The following is an 18,091-nucleotide window of genomic DNA, read 5'->3' as shown; positions in this document are numbered from 1 at the left end:
TCAACACCCACAGGTGACGATTCCAATCCCCACATCTTATATGAACCCCTCGAAGGTGTGGAGAGAATTGAGTACTATTGTCCAGGAGGCTATCATCCAATACAGATTGGAGATCACTTTCACGGCCGATACCGGATACTACATAAGCTAGGACACGGCTCCTACTCCACCATATGGCTGGCCCGTGATGAGCAGAACAATAAGTATGCTGCAGTGAAAGTCTGCACGGCCGACTCCAATCCCAAGGAAGCGGGTATTTTAGCCAGTCTCACGCATCCGCATCATCTTACGACCGATCATCTGGGCAAAACAATGCTTCCGTCGATTCTAAATACATTCACCATCCATGGTCCAAACGGAGAACACACTTGCAATGTTACCTCTCCCGCAAGGGCTAGCCTCTCCGACTTGAAAGATGGATCATGGGTCCGCTTATTTCAGATTAATGTAGCCCGGGCTTTGGCTGCACAACTAGTTCTGGCGGTGGACTATGTGCATGCCCGAGGGTTCATCCACGGAGACCTTCACATGGGCAATGTCCTGCTCAAATCGCCACCCAGCTTTGATCAACTCTCACCCGAAGAAATATATGAGAAGTACGGAGCACCTGAGCTAGACCCTGTGGTTCATCTAGATGGCAAACTGCTTCCTCCTGGTGTTCCATCCCACGGTATTGCACCCATCTGGCTTGGAGCACCAAGCGAGAAAATCACACTTCCAGAGGCAAGAATCCTACTTACAGACTTTGGCGAGGCCTTTTCCCCCAAAGAAGCAAAGTCTGAATCTCACACTCCGCTTGTCAGTCGTCCTCCTGAAGCTCGCTTTGAACCAAATAGACCACTGTCATTTTCATCAGACATATGGTCTCTTGCCTGCACCATTTGGACTATTATTGCTCAGAGGCAACTTTTCGAAGGATTTCTCGCAACGGAAGACTACATGACCCGTGAGCATGTAGACACTCTAGGTATCTTGCCTCCCGAATGGTGGAAGAGATGGGACGCGCGACCAGACAATTTTACCGAGGATGGGAAGCCAACTAAGCGGAATCCATATCGCTCTTGGGATGATCGATTTGAGGATAGTGTGCAGCTGCCTAGACAGGAAGTAGGAACGCCTTTGTTTGATGCAGAAGAGAGAGATGCTATCTTTGCGATGTTGCGGCCGATGTTTGCTTTTAGACCGGAACATCGAAGCACGACGAAGCAAATTCTTGAATCGGAGTGGATGGTGAAGTGGGCTTTGCCGGAGTATGAGAAGATTCGAAAAGGTGACTAGGGTATGACCTGAATTGTAGTGTTCAAGTGGCTCTGGGGCTTCAATGGACTCAGTGTTGTGTTCAATATATATTATATGACCAATGTGCTCGGCCGTAATTGACTTTGCTAGAAGATGATTGTATGATGCCCCTCTACTATGGACATAGCACGGTCGATACACCCTCCACCAACCAGTATTCTTCGACATCTTGCTAAGACAATTCACTGAGATATGTATATATTTTGTCATTTGCACGAACTTATTAGGAGTAAGACTCCATTGTATGGGTGTGCCAAGACTTGGTGCACACGAATGCATAGGTCCTGTGCAATGCATGTCAGAAGAAACATACCATTGGTCCGACTAGAGCAGATGCTACCCTAACTTGGGAATATAATTCCGCGGTACTAGACAAGTGACTACCTTCAATCGTTCTACTTATGCATAAGCACTAGTTTGTGACGGCGTACAGCTAGCAATATAAAGCAGGGAGCAATCCTCGCCGTCCCAGCTTGCCTTTGCATCTGCTCAACCCCTTCTTCCTTCAGCAGCAGAATCCTACCAGTATTAAATTACTTTGTATTTCTCTCTTCACTATGTTTTCCTCTGCGGAGTCCGAAGACCAGACATACGTCCTCTCCCACCGTTCCAAGCAAACAGAAGAACACGAGCGACTAAACCGACAGCACAATCTTATCCAGCAGACCTTTCTCAACAATCAGCTCATACACCCTTCCATCCCTTTGTCAGCACTAAAGGGCGGGGTTGCAGATATCGGCTGCGGAACTGGTATCTGGCTGCGGGAAGTAGCTCAGTCCCTATCTTCTCCAGGCTTTGCAAACGGAACTGGGGCCTTTAAATCCCCAGCCACAACCCCCCTCCCGTCTCTTGTTGGCTTTGACTTGAACGCAGCCGCGTTCCCCGAAAACCCCACCCCGGGAATCCAACTTGTGCAGCATGACTGCACTAAACCTTTTGACCCCCGCTATCATGGGCAATTCGACCTCGTCAATATCCGCGGCCTTGCTTATGCAATTACGGAGGAGAAGCTGTCTCGAGCGCTCCAGAATGCATTGCAACTCTTGAGTAAGTTGTTACTCCCTGTCCAATTACCAGCTTGGTATACTTCGCCTGATTTTAATCTTATTTGTCTGTTGTACAGAGCCAGGAGGCTATCTCCAGTGGACAGAAAGCGAAGCCCGACTTTTCAAACTCTTCCCAGAAACACCCGACATGCTCAAAGCACTGGAGATCATTGATCTGGAGAGACGGGCTCGTGACCTAGTACCTTAGTGAGTATTTACCCAACCACTGTCTTTCTTATTTCTGTTGTCACTTGATCACATCGGCTGATCTGTGTCCTTCTTCGTTTTTCTTCAGCCTGCCGCATTTTATGCTCCAAAGAATTCTCTCATTCAAAAGTTCCAATGGAGAAGATGCTCTTAATATCCTCCATTTCAATCTACGTCCCGGAGGGTTCTGTCAGGAGGATGGGGATCCAGAGGTCTCCCTCGACTTTTCAGACCATCTCACAGACTCTGTCAACCTTTTCCTGCACTCTGCGCTCATGAGAATGGAACAGCAACAGTCTCAGAATGAAACTGCAGTTGAGAACGGTAATACTGGGGAGACGGAACTGGATGAACTGCGCAAATTGAAGACTTCTGTTAGTGAGACTATCGAGGCTAAACGTGTCAGAATGGGTGGGATCTTTCCTCATCTTGTGGCGCAAAAGAAATAACCTGGCTGTGTTGGAGATTTATCTGAATTTGTGAAATGCCTTTCGCACCTGAATATCCTCTAGAACATGCTCGTTTGATGGATGTATTGGTTATTGAGTTTGTGGGAGGTCTATTGACATAACTTGAATTCGAAATAATACGCGCCGTGACTTGTGCCCCTTACTGCTTGCTGGGCGGGCAGTTTGTAGTTCTCAAACTCTGAGTTACGATTTGTAGCAGATAGTAGTCTGTGTAACTTCAAGTATCTACGGTGGGCTAGGCATCTCCTTTGCTCCAGGAAGGCGTTCAATGCCATGTTCGGGTGTTGTATAGAGCTGATGCTGCCCGACCCATTGCTTGACTGCGCGGAAATCGCGACATTTATGGTGCCTGCGAATGCCACTGAATATTAGCCTTGTACCTGGATATTTCCGCTCTTTCGGGAACGCTATATGTTTCGGAGGGTTGGTGGATGGAAAAGGGAAGCAGGGGACGTTTCATACACATTGAAGTCTGGAAATGGGTCTTTATGCCCCTTCACCCACACATATGTCAGGATACCAACGTCCGCATCACACATCAACTATTTGACGGGTCACAACCATTAGCCTGAGAGACTTTCAAGCATAATGCCAAACAATTAGCTCGAAACTCCCTTCTAGCTTACCTTCTGTCGTAGGATATCAATGCAATGATCTATTTCGGGTGTTTGTCAACATTTGTTGAATCATTCATTTTGTTCGGACGTCTCCCAAGACATAACTTACCAAGATGGTGCCGTAGGATCTGCGGGCTATCCTCCCATGGACCCGGCTTGTCCCTGTAATAATCCTCGTAACTCGCTTGGCGGAGCATATTCAGACAATGTAGCTGATGCAGAACTTCCACCGAGCCCATGTAGCCGCCACCGAGCTCGTCAGCCAAACCAACAGAGTACTCGGACGCATTGATGTGCTGAAGTGTTTGCTCATCAACGTTGATGACCCCACCTATTTCGAAAGATTGTAAGCCTCGTGTTCATTGGATCTGGGTTCGTTCGGAATAAATCACCTGAAGCATAAGTTATATCATCCCAGGCAGCATCAATAGCAGGACTTGGTGGTCCCTTGAAAGCATTGGGCTTTGCAAAGCTGCCGTCGAACCTTTCAATATGACCTGTGTTCTCGAGGGCCTCTAAGGCTGGAGAATCGATGGGCAGGTAGTCATCGCATTGACAAGCGGCAGCTGTTTTTCGATGACGAGCTATTGTTGACCAAAGATAGATAGAAGCTATAAACAGGAATAAAGTCCACAAAGATAGAATCAGAGTCCCATTTGGGTGATACCGGCACCATCGTGACCTTCTCGCCCCAGGACTTCGACTGTCTTTGAGGAAGTTTTCCTCATCGAAACTTGATATGAGGCGTTCTTCGCTCTGCCTGTCATCCAGCCTGGCTCCGGCCATGACGATATCAAGGATTGATGAATGGCTGTGTGGGGTGGAGGTAGGAAGGAGTAGGAAGATGCAAAATGCAGAGAATGTTGATGGAGGGAGAAGGCAGAGCACCGGAGGGGATAACTCGGCACAAAATGTTCCGTAGATTACAAACGAAATTGTGGGAGATTGCCTTGGAGAGAAGGCAATGCAGAAGTAACAGCGAGGTGGAGGGGGGGCATCCACAAACTAGCCAAGACTGTTATTCTCCTCGGAGCGAGCTTTACCTTCATCCGCCCTACCCTTCCACACTCACATCGATGCACTTCATCATTGACCTGGGCATCACCATTGGGGGCCAAATGGTGCCGGTTTTCCGTGCGTCGCAACGACAGAGTGTCCGGAAGTACTTGGCGAGAGTTATTCATGCATGACTGAAATGACTACTCGACGTTTGGTGTGATCATTGGCCTTTGACCAACCGCTCCTGCCGCATCAGCAACAAAGTCAAAGGCCCTATACATCTTCATTTGCGAGACCCTAGAACAGTGAGATTTTAAGTAGATACTACGCTAACCCCGCTTTGGAGTGAATGCGAACACGTCTACGATGGGCTGATGTGAGGATGGATGCATTCGATGCAGCCGCTCACGATTCCCTTGGCCCGGCGCCAACAAAAAGGACTCCAGATCCGACAAGGTTAGTATGGAACTGCCTTGGTAAGCAGGCGTACACCAAGAACCCTAGAATATCGCAGAGAGTACGAAAAACATATAAGGTTCGAGGTCAGGTTCGTAGTGTCCCTACGTGCTGGAGGATACAATCAACTTCTCTACCCATCTCTTCCTCTTTTCCCCAAGCTCTTAAAAATCCAAATCAGCAACCCTTTTAGTCTTTGACTTCCCACTTTGTTGCAATATGCGTACTGCGTTGAGCGCACTCGCGGTGCTTCTCACCCTGGCTAGCTCTGCCAGGGCGGCCCCTGTCGCAGCTCCATCCGAAGTTGAGGAGCGTGATGCCTCTGCCGTGCTGAACACGCGGTTCATTACTTATGAGGATGGCATCAATAAGAGAGATGAGGTTGAGGAACGTGATCCCACGGCGGTGCTTAACTCACGGTTCATAACCTATGAGGACGCCATCAACAAGAGAGATGACGTCGAGGAACGTGACGCTTCCGCTGTGCTGAACACCCGGTTCATCACCTACGAAGACGCCATCAGCAAAAGAGATGAAGTGGAAGAGCGTGATCCCTCTGCTGTGCTGAACAGTCGGTTCATTACGTACGAGGACTCCGTCAGCAAGAGAGACGAAGTCGAGGAACGCGATCCTTCGGCTGTCCTGAACAGTCGCTTCATCACTTACGAGAATACGTAAGTCCCTCTATCCCCTTCTTGGCACGGTCAATAGGTGTACTGACATGAAAACAGTGCTTAAGCGAGGTAGTAAGCAGGCTTCGCCCTCTGGGCTGCAGACACGCAAGCTAAAGCCACTGGTTTGCGCCATAAAGAGGGGTTGTTGTGGAAACTGGCTAGTGTGCGGGGGAAACTGAATCGGTCGATAGTACTTTTAATTCAGGGTCTATAAACAGATCGATTTGAAGAATTCCCACTACTTAATCTGACACAGTGTCCTAGTGCGTAGTCAGACTATCGAATAAGATGAAATCGCCGCTGCACTAGACCCATCTTTTCCCCGGAGCAATGAGAAACTAGAGCGGACTTCCCTCGGGCCGCCTGACAAATGCTGTTCGAGAAAATGCTCCAATTAGTAGCTTTCTTGGCAATTTCTATTGGAGACTCGGAGACACCATGATCCTTCGTGTTTCTCTTCGAGTACCCTAAGCCGAATGGGCTGTGTAATACACTACTAGCTTCGCTGCCTCGAAGGAGTTGTAACCCTGCAACATAGTCCTCCCTCCTCCATCCACCCCCTCCTGACCAGCTTGACAAGGCTATTGTGGTTTCTGCAGCCTTTCTCACAGGCCATTGTCACGTATTTGCAGACGAATCCTTCGGCCCCCACTATTAGTATGATTTACCTGATGATGTCGACAGCCATGTTGCAGACGTGGTGTGCCTCTGATCCTGGCGCATGGGGGCTATACAGTCGCTACAGTCAGACGGACAGTGGAAGACAGATAATGGGCTAACTATGCATTTATTCAGCCTGGCTGTCTCCTGCGCCCTCACGCCTCAGCCGAGAGACATGCATTCTTCCCTTCCAAGCTATTATAAGGGAATGGCTTTTGGCTGTCGCGCCTCTGCCATCATCAATGCTTAATCCCCTCTTTCTCTATACCGCTTGTCTGCAAACTGATCCGGCAAGATGTTGTATTATGAAGGTCATGGTATTACCAGTACGGCCAAGGCGATCATTATTGTGACCACAATTTTAGGTGTCCTGGCCATTCTGGCGGTTGCACTCCGTGTCTACGCCCGGATATATTCCAAGCTCTACTTGGGTGCCGATGACTGGACAATTATCATCGCCCTGGTAAGTCATATCACCATCCCACCCCATCACTCATGATGTTAACATTCAATGTTCGCCACTAGATCCTTTCTTGTGGGATTAGCATTATCATCGACTACACCGATGCTGTTACCGGCATCGGAGACCCTGAGTATCAGCCAACCATGGAGGCGATCATCTTCGCATTGAAGATAAACTTCGCTTGCGAAAATGCTCAAATCGCCACAATGGGAGTCATCAAAGTTTCTTTGCTCTTCTTCTACCGGCGGATCTTCGGCATCTCCCGTCCGTTTGTCATGGCGAGCAATGTGCTTATTGGACTGATTTCCAGCTTCACCTTGGCTATTGTACTGGCGGTTATCTTCTCAAAATGGCCGGTCTACCTGCAATGGGACCCGACCGCCCCCTACGATATTAACGCGTCGGCGATTCTTATCTGCTATGTTGCAGGCAATAGCTTATTCGATCTTCTGACGCTGGCACTTCCAATCGCTGCCGTACAGAAATTGCAGATGGATCAATCAAAGAAGCTGTTTATGTCCGTGATCTTTGTCTTGGGAAGCACGTAAGCCATCCTAATCTCTCCCGTCGATCCCTCTGATGATTTATTAATTGTCGGGTGTGGAATAGCTGCATGGCGGCATCACTTGTTCGACTGTACTACGCCGTCCAGTGGACCAAGGAGCCCGCGACTATCAGTAGCATGTTTGAGGGTATGTTTTCCCGGTTTCATCGGATTAACTATTTAAGTCGTACGCGTTTGCTGACGAGGTATTCAATTCTGTTATAGTACCCTTCATTTATAACATTCTGTGGGCGCTCCTTGAGCCACCCATCTTCATCGTCGTGGGCTCCATGCTTACCCTGGGACCTCTGCTTCGTAACTGGCGAGGGCCCAAGCAATGGATTCGGCTTCTCAGCAGCAAGAAGGAGGGATCAACCAAATTCCACGACTCGCGCAACCTCCCCCAGTCACATATGCAGTCGGCAAACTCTCATCAGCGTGGGCACGAGAAGAAATTGACACCAAGTACGTCAAGCGAGGTGGAACTGTTGGAGGTGTGAAGAGTACTGCCGGGTGGGATGGCCGTGTCAATCATTATCATCATCCTTAAAATATGTAGTGTTAGTGTATGTTATCGAATCCTGTGGATTGAATTGTAGTCACATCGCCTCAGCCCAAGGTGTTCAATATCACTGGAGCAACAATGATCACATTTCAAAGACAGGCTTTGTAGCAATGAAAACCCCCACTAAAAAAGCAGCAGTCTAAATCAAGAAGAGGAGTGACTGTGCCAGCCATCCCTTCTTCTAGCCATTTGAGGGAACATACAGGGGTAGTTGCGGACAGTGGGTCATTCGCGTCAGACTACTCGACTGGCTTCGAGCTACCCATTCCCGTTCTAGCAATAGACAGACTCACCCTGGCTGACTCCATCCAACAAACGTGTTTTTATTTCACCCACTGAGCCGTTGAACAAAGAACATCTTACACAACTAAAGTAGACTGTAAGCGCCGGCCTTCGGAGGAGAAGTAGGGCACCCCTCGCTTTACAGACATAAATACTTCTCCCATACCCCCCTCTTCCCAGCACCCGAACTAAGCTCCCCTACTACTACTCACTCACCTCAACACCCCCCTTTCTAATCCTCATATAATTACTTCACTCAACATCATGACTATCCCCACCGACAAAAAGAAGCCCGCCCTCGTCGTCGTGCCCGGCGCTTCCCAAAACCCAGCCCACTACGCCCACCTCCTGCACCTCCTCCAATCCGCCGGCTACGGAGCCTTCACTGGCCTCCTCCCCAGCATTGGCGCCCAAGGACAGGTCACGGCGGCCGACGACACCGACTACGTGCGCAACCGACTGATCCTCCCTCTCCTGGACGTCGGCAACCAAGATGTGATCCTGATCAGCCACTCGTACAGTGGAATGCCCGCTAGCGCGGCGGCGCGCGGACTCGGACCCGCCGACCGTGCCGCTCAGGGCAAGTCCACTTCTGTGCTTGGCCAGATCTTCATCGCGACCATTCTGCCTCGTGGTGGTGATGGGTTGAGTGTTATTGATTCTTTTGGTGGAAATCTGCCCCCGCATATGTATATGGATGTATGTGCTCCTTCCTTCCTTCCCACTTACCAATTCCAGATAGAATTAACGAGAAGCAATGAATGAATAGAAAGAGCAAAACCTCCTCAAATGCGACGAGCCCAAGCCCCCTCTCTTCTACGACGTTGAACCCACCCTTGCCGACGCGGCTTGCCAGACTTCCCTCAGTCAGGGCTTGACTTCTTTCTCGAGTCCCTGTCCTGAGGCGAGCTGGGGCTCTGAGGCCTTCAAGGATAGAATCGCTTACATCCACACCACTGAGGATCGCGCGGTGCCTTACCCGGCCCAGACGGCTATGGTTCAGGCTACGGGTGCTAAGTGGATTACGAGGGAATTGGCTACGGGTCACAGTGCGCAATTGTCTGCTCCGGAGGAGTTGACGAAGACTATTTTGGAGTTGGTGAAGCAGTGGGAGTAGATAGATACATTTGTGAAAAATTGGGTGTGTATTAAGCTGCTTGCAATGTTGTTTCAGAATGTAAGAGAATTCGCCAAGGTTACTTAGTCCAATATGTGGCTTTAATATGGGGATGTGTTCAGTCGCATTGGCAGATAAATTCTTTTATTGTTGTTGTCCTCTTGCTTATCCATCCTCCCGCTTCCTACGGGCATAACTTGAAGGAAGGCATGTGCCCCAAATGAGGGGCAGTGGGCCGGTGAAAGGAAGAAGAGGAGGGTAGTGGAGTACAACAAGCACAAGACACACAAGAGAGGGAAGAGGGGTGGATACCCCTGCTTGGTGTGCTGGCCAGTCGAGAAAGGGAGGGGTGTGGGAAGGAACAGGACAAGGCTGAGGCTCGTTGGCCCTCAACGGGGACAGACAACCCTCAAGCAACTAGACTCCGCGGATAAACACTTGGAGGGATAGAAACGTGGCTTAGCTCCGACTACTCCGTACTCCGAGTGCTCCGTACCTTTTCCTTCTGTTCGGTTATCTGTCCATCGCCAAGGATGAACTAAGGATGTCCCCGAGCGTCCAATCTAAGTGGGCCTGACAGATTTAGGGCAGGCGGGGGAGGCTGTGGGCGGAAAGGGCCGACAGGGCGAGATTATATCCAGGCAGCCAGCCTAGTATACCAAAATATTACAGACATCTCAATGTCTCCATTATCCTGTGATAAAATGAATGCAGTCATCATTTAGCATTGGGTGTGTTACATTGACTTACCATTGACTGGTAGATTCACAATGGAGGGGAATGGAAGTGGCCGTCAAGCGCTAAATTAGGTCAATATACCATGCTGCAGGACACGCACTAACTGGCCAATGAGCCACTAGCTGGTACAGCTAGCTGGTTAATACCCAGTCTAGGATAAATGAGGAGAGGCTTACATGGTTACATCTTTCTCCCCTCTTCCGATCTACCCGGTTACAGCGACACGTGCATTAGCTTCACGTAGCGTTGTTGAAGTAAGCATCGGAGACGATTCTCTCTGCTGTCGAAGGAAGGTCATCACAGCCAGGGGCATATTGCACGGAACGTGTTAGGACCTAATCTCCATTCCTCTCCCTCGTTGGTTGTATGGCCTGCTAGTTGTCTATATAACCCCTCATATTCTGCGAGGTGTCAGAATTTAGTCTAATTAGTCCACCACAAAGAGGAGTGGGAAGAAATACGCTAATGTCCGACATAAGCGCTAATTTGTATCGTTGCAGTCGTATCAGTTTCTATTACTATCACTGAAGCTAGATTAATGCTTCGCTAAAGTACATGCAGATCAGCGAGTAGTTTGATGTAAGACGGCAATAAGTGACAGTAGCGACAGGCCTAATTCACGCTGACTATCAGGTCAGATCTATTCCTCTTCAGACGCGGACCCTGCATGCGTCTTATTACTGCATATCGCATCTTACTACCATCCAGTTAGATCAATGTGTATGTCATGGAATCAGCCCAACCCTCGCCCCATTCCTCGAACAAAGCGTCAGCCCCAATCCCTCCACCCATGGTCCAGGGTCCCGACTTTCCAGGCTGCGGAACTCCTGCACCATCCGCACAAGAACATAGCTGACCTCCGTCAAGGCATAGCGCTGACCAATACAGATCCGTGGTCCGCCATTGAACGGCAAATAGCCCCAGCGCGGCTGCAACTTCCCATCCTCCCAGCGTTCAGGGCGAAATACCTCTGCATCTGAACCATAGATGTCCGGTCGACGATGCATAGCGTAGACGTTGTATGCGACGATCGTTCCTTTGGAGACGAAGACAGGGGAAAGACCGTCTTTGCCTCCGCCCACAGGGAGGACTGTATCTTTCTCTGCTTCGCGTTCGTTGCGTGGGACGACAGGGTGAAGGCGCAGAGCTATTAGTTCAGGTCAGTGAGGTCATACAAAGGGGAGGGGTGATGGGGATCCATACATTCATTTACACAGCACTGAACATACTTCAGACCGCGCAGCTCCTCATACGTCGGCGGCCGGTTCTGCAGTGTTTCAACTTCAGCGCGCAGTTTCGCCCAAATAGCTGGGTTCTTCGCCAGCACGAAGAACATATTCCCAAGAAGACTGGCCGTCGTGTCTCGCCCCGCTAGAAGCACATTCATCAATTCGTCCAAAATGCGCTGCTTATCGGAAGTCCGTGACGCCAGCTCATGCGAGAAAATATACCTCCGCTTCGTCTCCAGCGATTCATCTTCTTTCCTTGTCGCAGCCGCATAGACAGCCTCATCAACAAACCTTTGCACAAAGTCTCGACAGATGCGATTACACTCCTCAGCCTTCCGATCACGGAAAATGACACCAAGCGGACCCAGCATTCCCCGCATCGGGATCGCCATCTGAGCATAATGAAATGCCTCCGCGAACCCAGCCTCCGAGTGGCCCTCTTTCAGCGCGCCCACCGACTGTCCGAACAGGAACTCCGTCGCGGAGTCAATCGTATACCGGAAGAAGAGTTCTTGCAGGTCCACCGTGCTCCCATCCCTCGGAAGCAACGCGAATAGATCCTGGATCAACTCTTCCAGCAAACGCAGATCAGTCACCTGCTCGCGGGCGAAGCTCGGCCTGATAAGCGCGCGAGATGTGGCCCAGTGGTGACCATCCGTGTTGAAGATGCCTTCGCCCAGAAGAGGTTTCATTGCCTCGTAGCGGTGCTTGAGACTGTAGTCGTTGAAGTTGAGGGAGAGGACTGTCTTGATGTTCTCGGGCTCGATGGTCACGATTGCACTACGGCCTAGTTCTTTGACGGTGAAGGTGTTGCCGAGTGTGCGGAATAGGTTGCGGCTTCGCTCGAGGATACGGTGCTCTTTCCTTGTGCGCATTGTGCCGAGAATTGTGTCGAGGCCTAGGAAGGGTTCTTTGCTGAAAGATCGTGCGACTGGTTGGCAGCCATGCTGGCGGGCGAATTGGCGGCGCTTGAGATAGCGTCGGAAGGATTCGCTGGCGATAACTAGAGCCGCGAGCAGGAAGATGATGAGTTTAGGTTGGATATCCATGATGGCTATTATGGATTAAGACATGAAAGCTGGAAAGTGAACAATGATTGCTTTCTGGGTGTTTTATGTATGCTGTTCAGGCAGCAGTAGTGAGGTTGAATCACGTGGGCGTATAGTGAATGATTGGAGGTGAGAATTTAGCGTGACGATGGGAAGGAGGAATCAGGCAGCCGGTAATATGTGAGGTCATTATTGAATGAAGCTTGATCTGCGAGAGTGAATCTGGAATATTGATTGATGTTAATATCATCATGCAATTAGCAATCGATAGTGAGAGCACAAAAGCAGATTCTGATGTTTAGGGGCTAAGTTGTTTCTGTAGCGCTGATTTATATAACGTCCCCCTCTATTTGAGCCTATTTATCTCCGTCATTCCGCCCAACCTCAGGTTAATTATCTAGCCTATGCCTATGGATACGCCAGACTGCTTGGATAACCAATAATAACAATAAATCTTTCTCTTTTAACGATCTTTGTATGTCTTTTCTAATTCAGTAAATGAGAAAGCTGATCGCAGTGCACTGGCTTGGCAAGGGTGATTTGCTGCACTATTTGACAGTTCCAAGAAGCTATTAGCGACATATAATTTCGCTGCATCAATTGGGGGTTTGACACATCCAGGGGTGAGTGAGGCAATCTCGGGCTGAGATGCGGTCAGGCACATATACGGTGAGCATTCGATCAATGAGATCCAATGCAGGATCTCCTATGGGATCCCAGTAAGGTGATGGATAATCAAATCTACCCATCTTTATCTGTTGTGCCATGTTATAGGGGTGTTCCGGGGTGTTAAGCTCGTCGGAAAATGGAGGAAATCCGCAGAGACAGATGTACAAAACTACACCCGCAGACCATATGTCTACCTCGAGTCCATATCGGCGGTGGGGTGTCTCTACAAGTATTTCTGGTGCCACATCTAAGCCAGGTTAGCAAGTGCCTCGATGTGTGTCCAGGGACTAGGATACATACAACTGGGGGTTCCACACAAGGTTGTTGCCAATTCATCAGAACCTGATTTTGCGTCGATCTTTTTCGAAATTCCAAAGTCACTCAACTGTACTGAAAGGTGTTTGTCGCATACCAAGATATTCTCGGGTTTAATGTCTCGGTGGACCCATCCAAGTTCATGCTATATTGTGTCAGCTTTGGAGTCAGCATGGACTAGGGTAAAACAAGTAAGGCTTACCAAAAATATGATGGCGGATAGTGTTTGAGTAAATACATGCCGTGTTTCACTTTCAGTAAGCTTTCCCCTTGTTTTGATAGTGTCGAAGAGGTCCCCTTCTACCGCAACACTTAGAAGAAGGCGAAAATCATTTCCCTCTAAGTTTGCAAATGCATCTATCATCCTCACTATGTTTGGGTGATAGTGCTTCTGGAGCTCGCGTAGCAGTTGGATTTCACCACCTATATCCTTGAAATCCTTTGCTCTCAGGGGATTTCCAGGAGTTCCACCTTCGAAAATTTTGACTGCGAACGCCATGCCTGTCACTCTGTCAGTGCAGAGGTGTACTGTGGCAGAGTGGCCCGTCCTGAGTTCCTGCGTTATCTTGTAACGCTGATCAAACCCGGTCTTTATGTCATACTGCTCCATCAGCTCTCCCAGCGAGACCTCGTCACTCGGTTCGGTTTCTGTTCCAGAAGCAGTTGACTCTCCCTGCGGTGATTCACGTACGACCTGAGGTAGGCCGTCTATAACCCGCGACGATTGCCGCTGTAAAGGCCTTCCAGCAACCGCTTCATAATCAAGTGTTAGGCGCTGCGCTACGTGTTGTAATCCTCTCTGGCAAGCTATGATGAAAGCTCGACGCCCCGCTAAGCCGCGAGGCAAAACAGCACCATGCTCGGCAAGAAAGACAGCGATATCTTCCTGTCCACTTCTCAAAGCCATAGTCAAGGCTGTGTCCCCCCATTCCGTCTCCGACATCAGCTCTGCGCCTCCTTCGACAAGGATTCGAACGGCGTTAAGACTCTCACAGGACACAGCAAGCATGAGTGCTGTCCAATTGCTGGACGCTTTGTTGTTCACTCCGGCACCTTTACCTATTAGCACACGGATAATTTCTTCATGTCCCTTCCGGGCAGCTCTGTGTAGAGCAGTTTCATTCATGTAGTCTTGAGCATCGACTTCAGCTCCTAGCTCTAGTAATGTACGCACGTTTTCGACATGGCCAAATGTCGTGGCCCGGATAAGGGCAGTCTCTTCATCGGACCCCCTACCTTCAATGTCATGACCGTTTGCAATCATTTGTCGAAGAATAACTGGAAGGTCAAAGACTGCGGCGAGCACGAGAGCTGGGCAGTTTCGAGGGAACTCCTGGCTTCAGCTGGGATAGCGAGCGCTTGACAGACTCCACACTTGACTAGTCATTTCAACCGCCACAGGATTAGACCAAAGCCGTTCGAGGTCTGGCAAAATCTCGCCTGCATCGATAAGGTTCACCTCTGAGCCCCAATGCTTGGCGGCATACTCAATGAAGGGATACTCTCTCAGACGCTGTGCCATGGTGGTATCACTGGTACAGAAGCCAGTCGAGAAGTTCAGCAGCACCAGATACGCCAAGCTAATTTTTGTGAGATTCACTCGGGCAGCCATCAACTTCGGCGCAAGGGAAATTTCAAAGTATTGTTGGGCGGTGTAGTGGATAACATTGATGGTTTGCGACTCTTTATCAACCGTAATGAGACCTCCACAAGCTGCGGTGAGGACATCTCCGTCTGGGAGGTCGTCGTCTTCAAGAGCCATCTCCTCCGATAGCTCCAGCATGGCATACATATGTTGAAGCTGCATAACTGTGAGGTTCTGACGGGCGCAGATAACCCAGAGCAGAACGAGCTCTGCTAGCTCCACCATCTCGGCGGGCTGCTCACGGATCCTTTTGAGGGCATCTGAGTAAGTATCATTCAAAGTTCCTGGAAGAGAGGCCAAAGCCAAGCGCACAGCCTTCCGGTTGATTTTCGGGAGAAGCGACTCGAGATGTAGCTTTGCGAGAAGAAACCTAGTATTCACATATTAACGTCGTCAGTCCTCGGTTTGATATGTTACTGGTTGCATACATTCCCTGGCACTCCCCCGTGATGGAAACAATGATGTGTCTTCTCAAGTCTGGCTCGGCTCGAAGATGCTTGGATAGGCTCGACAGCGTGGGAAGCCGTGAAATTTCCGAATCCAAGAACAGTTCAATGTCTTCGTCCCGAGCAGAAATTTCTACCTTTTCAAAGGAATCGAAATATGCATCAAAGGTTGTGGAGAAACGTGAGCTACACATGATTTTAACGTTTGAGCCAATAGAACTGATGGTGGATAGAAACCACAAAGCATCATTCTCACTTTCGCTGTATTCGTCTAGAGCATCGATCACGATGTAAGTCGTCTCATATTCGAAGGTCATTTTGGTGAATATATCGAATAACTCCTTCCAGGTAGGGCGGGTACCAAGTTTTTTATGCGAATCATAAAGCGAGGATATTTCAGATGGCACTGTCCCGCTTTTCGAGTGTCGAAGTACTTGCAGCAGCAAGCTTGAAAGAAGAGCAACCGGGGTCTGCTCGTTTCGGCGTCCATAATTACAATAGATGTACGTACAGAGAGCGTTTTTCGAGGCCAGCTTATGCTCGAGCGTATCAACAACGATAGACCTGATATGATGCATCAGCTGTCAATGCAATATCTGAGGGACATATTCCAAACAAATCACAGGACAATAATATATGTATATATATATATGAATGAATGAGAATGGAAAAATAAAATACTTAGTCAATGTACTAACATTAATCGTGTTTTACCAGCGCCAGCTAGCAAACCGGAGTTAGCTTCACCGGAGTGTAAAAGTATCAGTACTTACGTATTCCTGGACACCAAAGCACGCTGATATTGCCTTCAAGCCAATTGCATACTTTCTCGTGTTTCATAAACCAGCCACCAGTTCCCGCCTGCACGGTCTCCAGGATTGCATCATGTTGCTTACGGAAGGGAAAGGGGCTAAGCCAGAGCAAGATCCTCTCGTTTAGATCTTCCTCGTCTTTCAATTGTGTTTGGCTGACCTTCTGCCCGATTTCTGTAAGTTCTCTATGCGATGACTGCACCATTTTCCTAACGTCCTGTAATCAGCACTTTCTCAAATGTTGAAGATCTTGAGAACACCATACATCAGGTCATTCTGCAAGACGAGACTGAGACTACTCTTTAGGCGCTCCAGGCAAGCCAGCTTCTCCGTGATTTCCTTTTTGGTGAATGGCCAAGTCAAAGACAACGATCGTTGACCGAATTTTGATTGCGGGCAGAGCCGAGAGATGATGTCTTGCAGCACACTCTGAACAAGAACGAGGAGACCATCAAGACCCACAAGAGACTCGGTCAATATGGACTTCCCCATGCCTAAAGTTACGGCCGCATCCTCAGCATCATCAATACGGTCTCTGAGCATTTCGAGTAGGTAGGTGGTGCTTCGTAGCTCATCCCGCAACTGGAGTCGGTCTGCTGCTCCATGTTTGATTTCCCTGAGATAGCGGGTTGTGGTGGCTGCCAGTTCAAGGACGGCAATTACACTTGCGGTGATACTCAGAGGGTCGCTCATAGTGCGTGAACAAGCACTGTCAGGTCAATTCTCCATCGAATGATATCCTGATGGTTATATCCTGCCGGCCGAATGATCGGTCATTAAATTAGGTTCAGCTGAGTGAGGGGTATTGGGCACTCTTAGCGGCCCGATCCGACGGGAGGTGCGCCTACAGCCAGAGATGCTATCAATTCAAACGAGACGAGGAATAAAAAGCAGCTCAAGAACGGTACTAGAGACCAGCATTCAGAAATCCACTTTATATGGCCCGCTTCTGTAGGTTCCACCCGGCTGGGCATGCAGTAGTACTACTACTATCATACCAAAGATATACTTTCCAATCCAGTCCGGTTTTGAACTATAGCTCAAGTAAAGTGATCACTATGCTTTGACTTATGATCATATGGTTCTAATGAGACATAAATCCTAGAAAGAGGCAGTTTTGCCATGATGGCACTTACAGAGGTCGGGCGGAGATATGTTGAATCGAAATCTAGCTTGACAAGCAAGAGAAAGCACACTGCTAGTTAACTGGGAAGGCTACGAAGTACTACGGTGTCTTTTCCAGCTATTTGATATACAATATGGCGCTACCCCATCCAGTCAGCCTTGTGCCACTTGCTGGACGCAGCCGACTGGAGTTTGAACCGTTTGCAAGCCGCTATTTTATACCAATAGTAGATCGTGTTTGAGTAGATTGGAAGAAGGTTTTCATACTAGGGGTGAACACTCTGTTCACCTCCATTCCCCGATTTTCATTATATAGTGGGCCCGATTAGGGCATAGATTATGAGTATGAGTTCAGTGGGGATATTTTCTGATGAGGAAACATTATTCCTATCCCAAGTCCGTCCATGCTTTGACTTTTAATTACATCGACAGTAGTAGCGCTCACCATCAGAGATTTCTCTGCGAATGATGTTATCGCAAGTATTATAATCAACAGGCCCCCAGCAGTCACACTAGATAGTCTGTTTCCGGTATCGCAATCAATAACTACCCTTCTATTCGTAGGCTCATATCGGACTCCGGCGGAGCTAACCCTATACCCCTGGCATTTCTATATATGAAAGACTCGCGCAAAGATAAGCAGACAATGCTTATATCCCCCTTG

The 18,091-nt window shown here is 49.0% G+C and overlaps 9 protein-coding genes across 9 annotated transcripts; 5 read left to right on the top strand and 4 right to left on the bottom strand.

Moving 5' to 3' along the window:
* Positions 1-312: 312 nt before the first annotated feature.
* On the top strand, positions 313-1,278 carry AKAW2_80634A (uncharacterized protein; the record flags this gene model as incomplete). The annotated part of the gene is made up of 1 exon (XM_041681675.1): positions 313-1,278. One exon carries the CDS (start codon positions 313-315, stop codon positions 1,276-1,278), a length of 966 nt encoding a protein of 321 aa, XP_041548595.1.
* A 578-nt stretch (positions 1,279-1,856) lies between these two features.
* AKAW2_80633A (class I SAM-dependent methyltransferase) lies at positions 1,857-3,001 on the top strand (the record flags this gene model as incomplete). Its single annotated transcript, XM_041681674.1, has 3 exons — positions 1,857-2,346; positions 2,423-2,552; positions 2,641-3,001. 3 exons carry the CDS (start codon positions 1,857-1,859, stop codon positions 2,999-3,001), a joined length of 981 nt encoding a protein of 326 aa, XP_041548594.1.
* A 676-nt stretch (positions 3,002-3,677) lies between these two features.
* Positions 3,678-4,425, bottom strand: AKAW2_80632S (oxidase ustYa family protein; the record flags this gene model as incomplete). Its single annotated transcript, XM_041681673.1, has 2 exons — positions 3,678-3,970; positions 4,032-4,425. The coding sequence occupies 2 exons, from the start codon at positions 4,423-4,425 to the stop codon at positions 3,678-3,680; spliced, it is 687 nt and encodes a 228-aa protein (XP_041548593.1).
* Positions 4,426-5,313: 888 nt separating this feature from the next.
* On the top strand, positions 5,314-5,832 carry AKAW2_80631A (uncharacterized protein; the record flags this gene model as incomplete). The annotated part of the gene is made up of 2 exons (XM_041681672.1): positions 5,314-5,768; positions 5,826-5,832. 2 exons carry the CDS (start codon positions 5,314-5,316, stop codon positions 5,830-5,832), a joined length of 462 nt encoding a protein of 153 aa, XP_041548592.1.
* An 891-nt stretch (positions 5,833-6,723) lies between these two features.
* On the top strand, positions 6,724-7,935 carry AKAW2_80630A (uncharacterized protein; the record flags this gene model as incomplete). The annotated part of the gene is made up of 4 exons (XM_041681671.1): positions 6,724-6,891; positions 6,954-7,435; positions 7,501-7,583; positions 7,661-7,935. 4 exons carry the CDS (start codon positions 6,724-6,726, stop codon positions 7,933-7,935), a joined length of 1,008 nt encoding a protein of 335 aa, XP_041548591.1.
* A 611-nt stretch (positions 7,936-8,546) lies between these two features.
* On the top strand, positions 8,547-9,399 carry AKAW2_80629A (alpha/beta hydrolase; the record flags this gene model as incomplete). The annotated part of the gene is made up of 2 exons (XM_041681670.1): positions 8,547-8,981; positions 9,052-9,399. The coding sequence occupies 2 exons, from the start codon at positions 8,547-8,549 to the stop codon at positions 9,397-9,399; spliced, it is 783 nt and encodes a 260-aa protein (XP_041548590.1).
* A 1,463-nt stretch (positions 9,400-10,862) lies between these two features.
* AKAW2_80628S (cytochrome P450) lies at positions 10,863-12,415 on the bottom strand (the record flags this gene model as incomplete). The annotated part of the gene is made up of 2 exons (XM_041681669.1): positions 10,863-11,284; positions 11,341-12,415. 2 exons carry the CDS (start codon positions 12,413-12,415, stop codon positions 10,863-10,865), a joined length of 1,497 nt encoding a protein of 498 aa, XP_041548589.1.
* A 596-nt stretch (positions 12,416-13,011) lies between these two features.
* Positions 13,012-14,663, bottom strand: AKAW2_80627S (uncharacterized protein; the record flags this gene model as incomplete). The annotated part of the gene is made up of 3 exons (XM_041681668.1): positions 13,012-13,331; positions 13,385-13,544; positions 13,602-14,663. 3 exons carry the CDS (start codon positions 14,661-14,663, stop codon positions 13,012-13,014), a joined length of 1,542 nt encoding a protein of 513 aa, XP_041548588.1.
* Positions 14,664-14,738: 75 nt separating this feature from the next.
* AKAW2_80626S (uncharacterized protein) lies at positions 14,739-16,995 on the bottom strand (the record flags this gene model as incomplete). The annotated part of the gene is made up of 5 exons (XM_041681667.1): positions 14,739-15,414; positions 15,473-16,054; positions 16,189-16,213; positions 16,264-16,511; positions 16,568-16,995. 5 exons carry the CDS (start codon positions 16,993-16,995, stop codon positions 14,739-14,741), a joined length of 1,959 nt encoding a protein of 652 aa, XP_041548587.1.
* Positions 16,996-18,091: the final 1,096 nt, after the last annotated feature.

Source organism: Aspergillus luchuensis, chromosome 8 (genome assembly GCF_016861625.1).
Source record: "Aspergillus luchuensis IFO 4308 DNA, chromosome 8, nearly complete sequence".
Taxonomy (NCBI): domain Eukaryota; kingdom Fungi; phylum Ascomycota; class Eurotiomycetes; order Eurotiales; family Aspergillaceae; genus Aspergillus; species Aspergillus luchuensis.
This window is presented reverse-complemented; position numbering and strand designations above follow the sequence as displayed.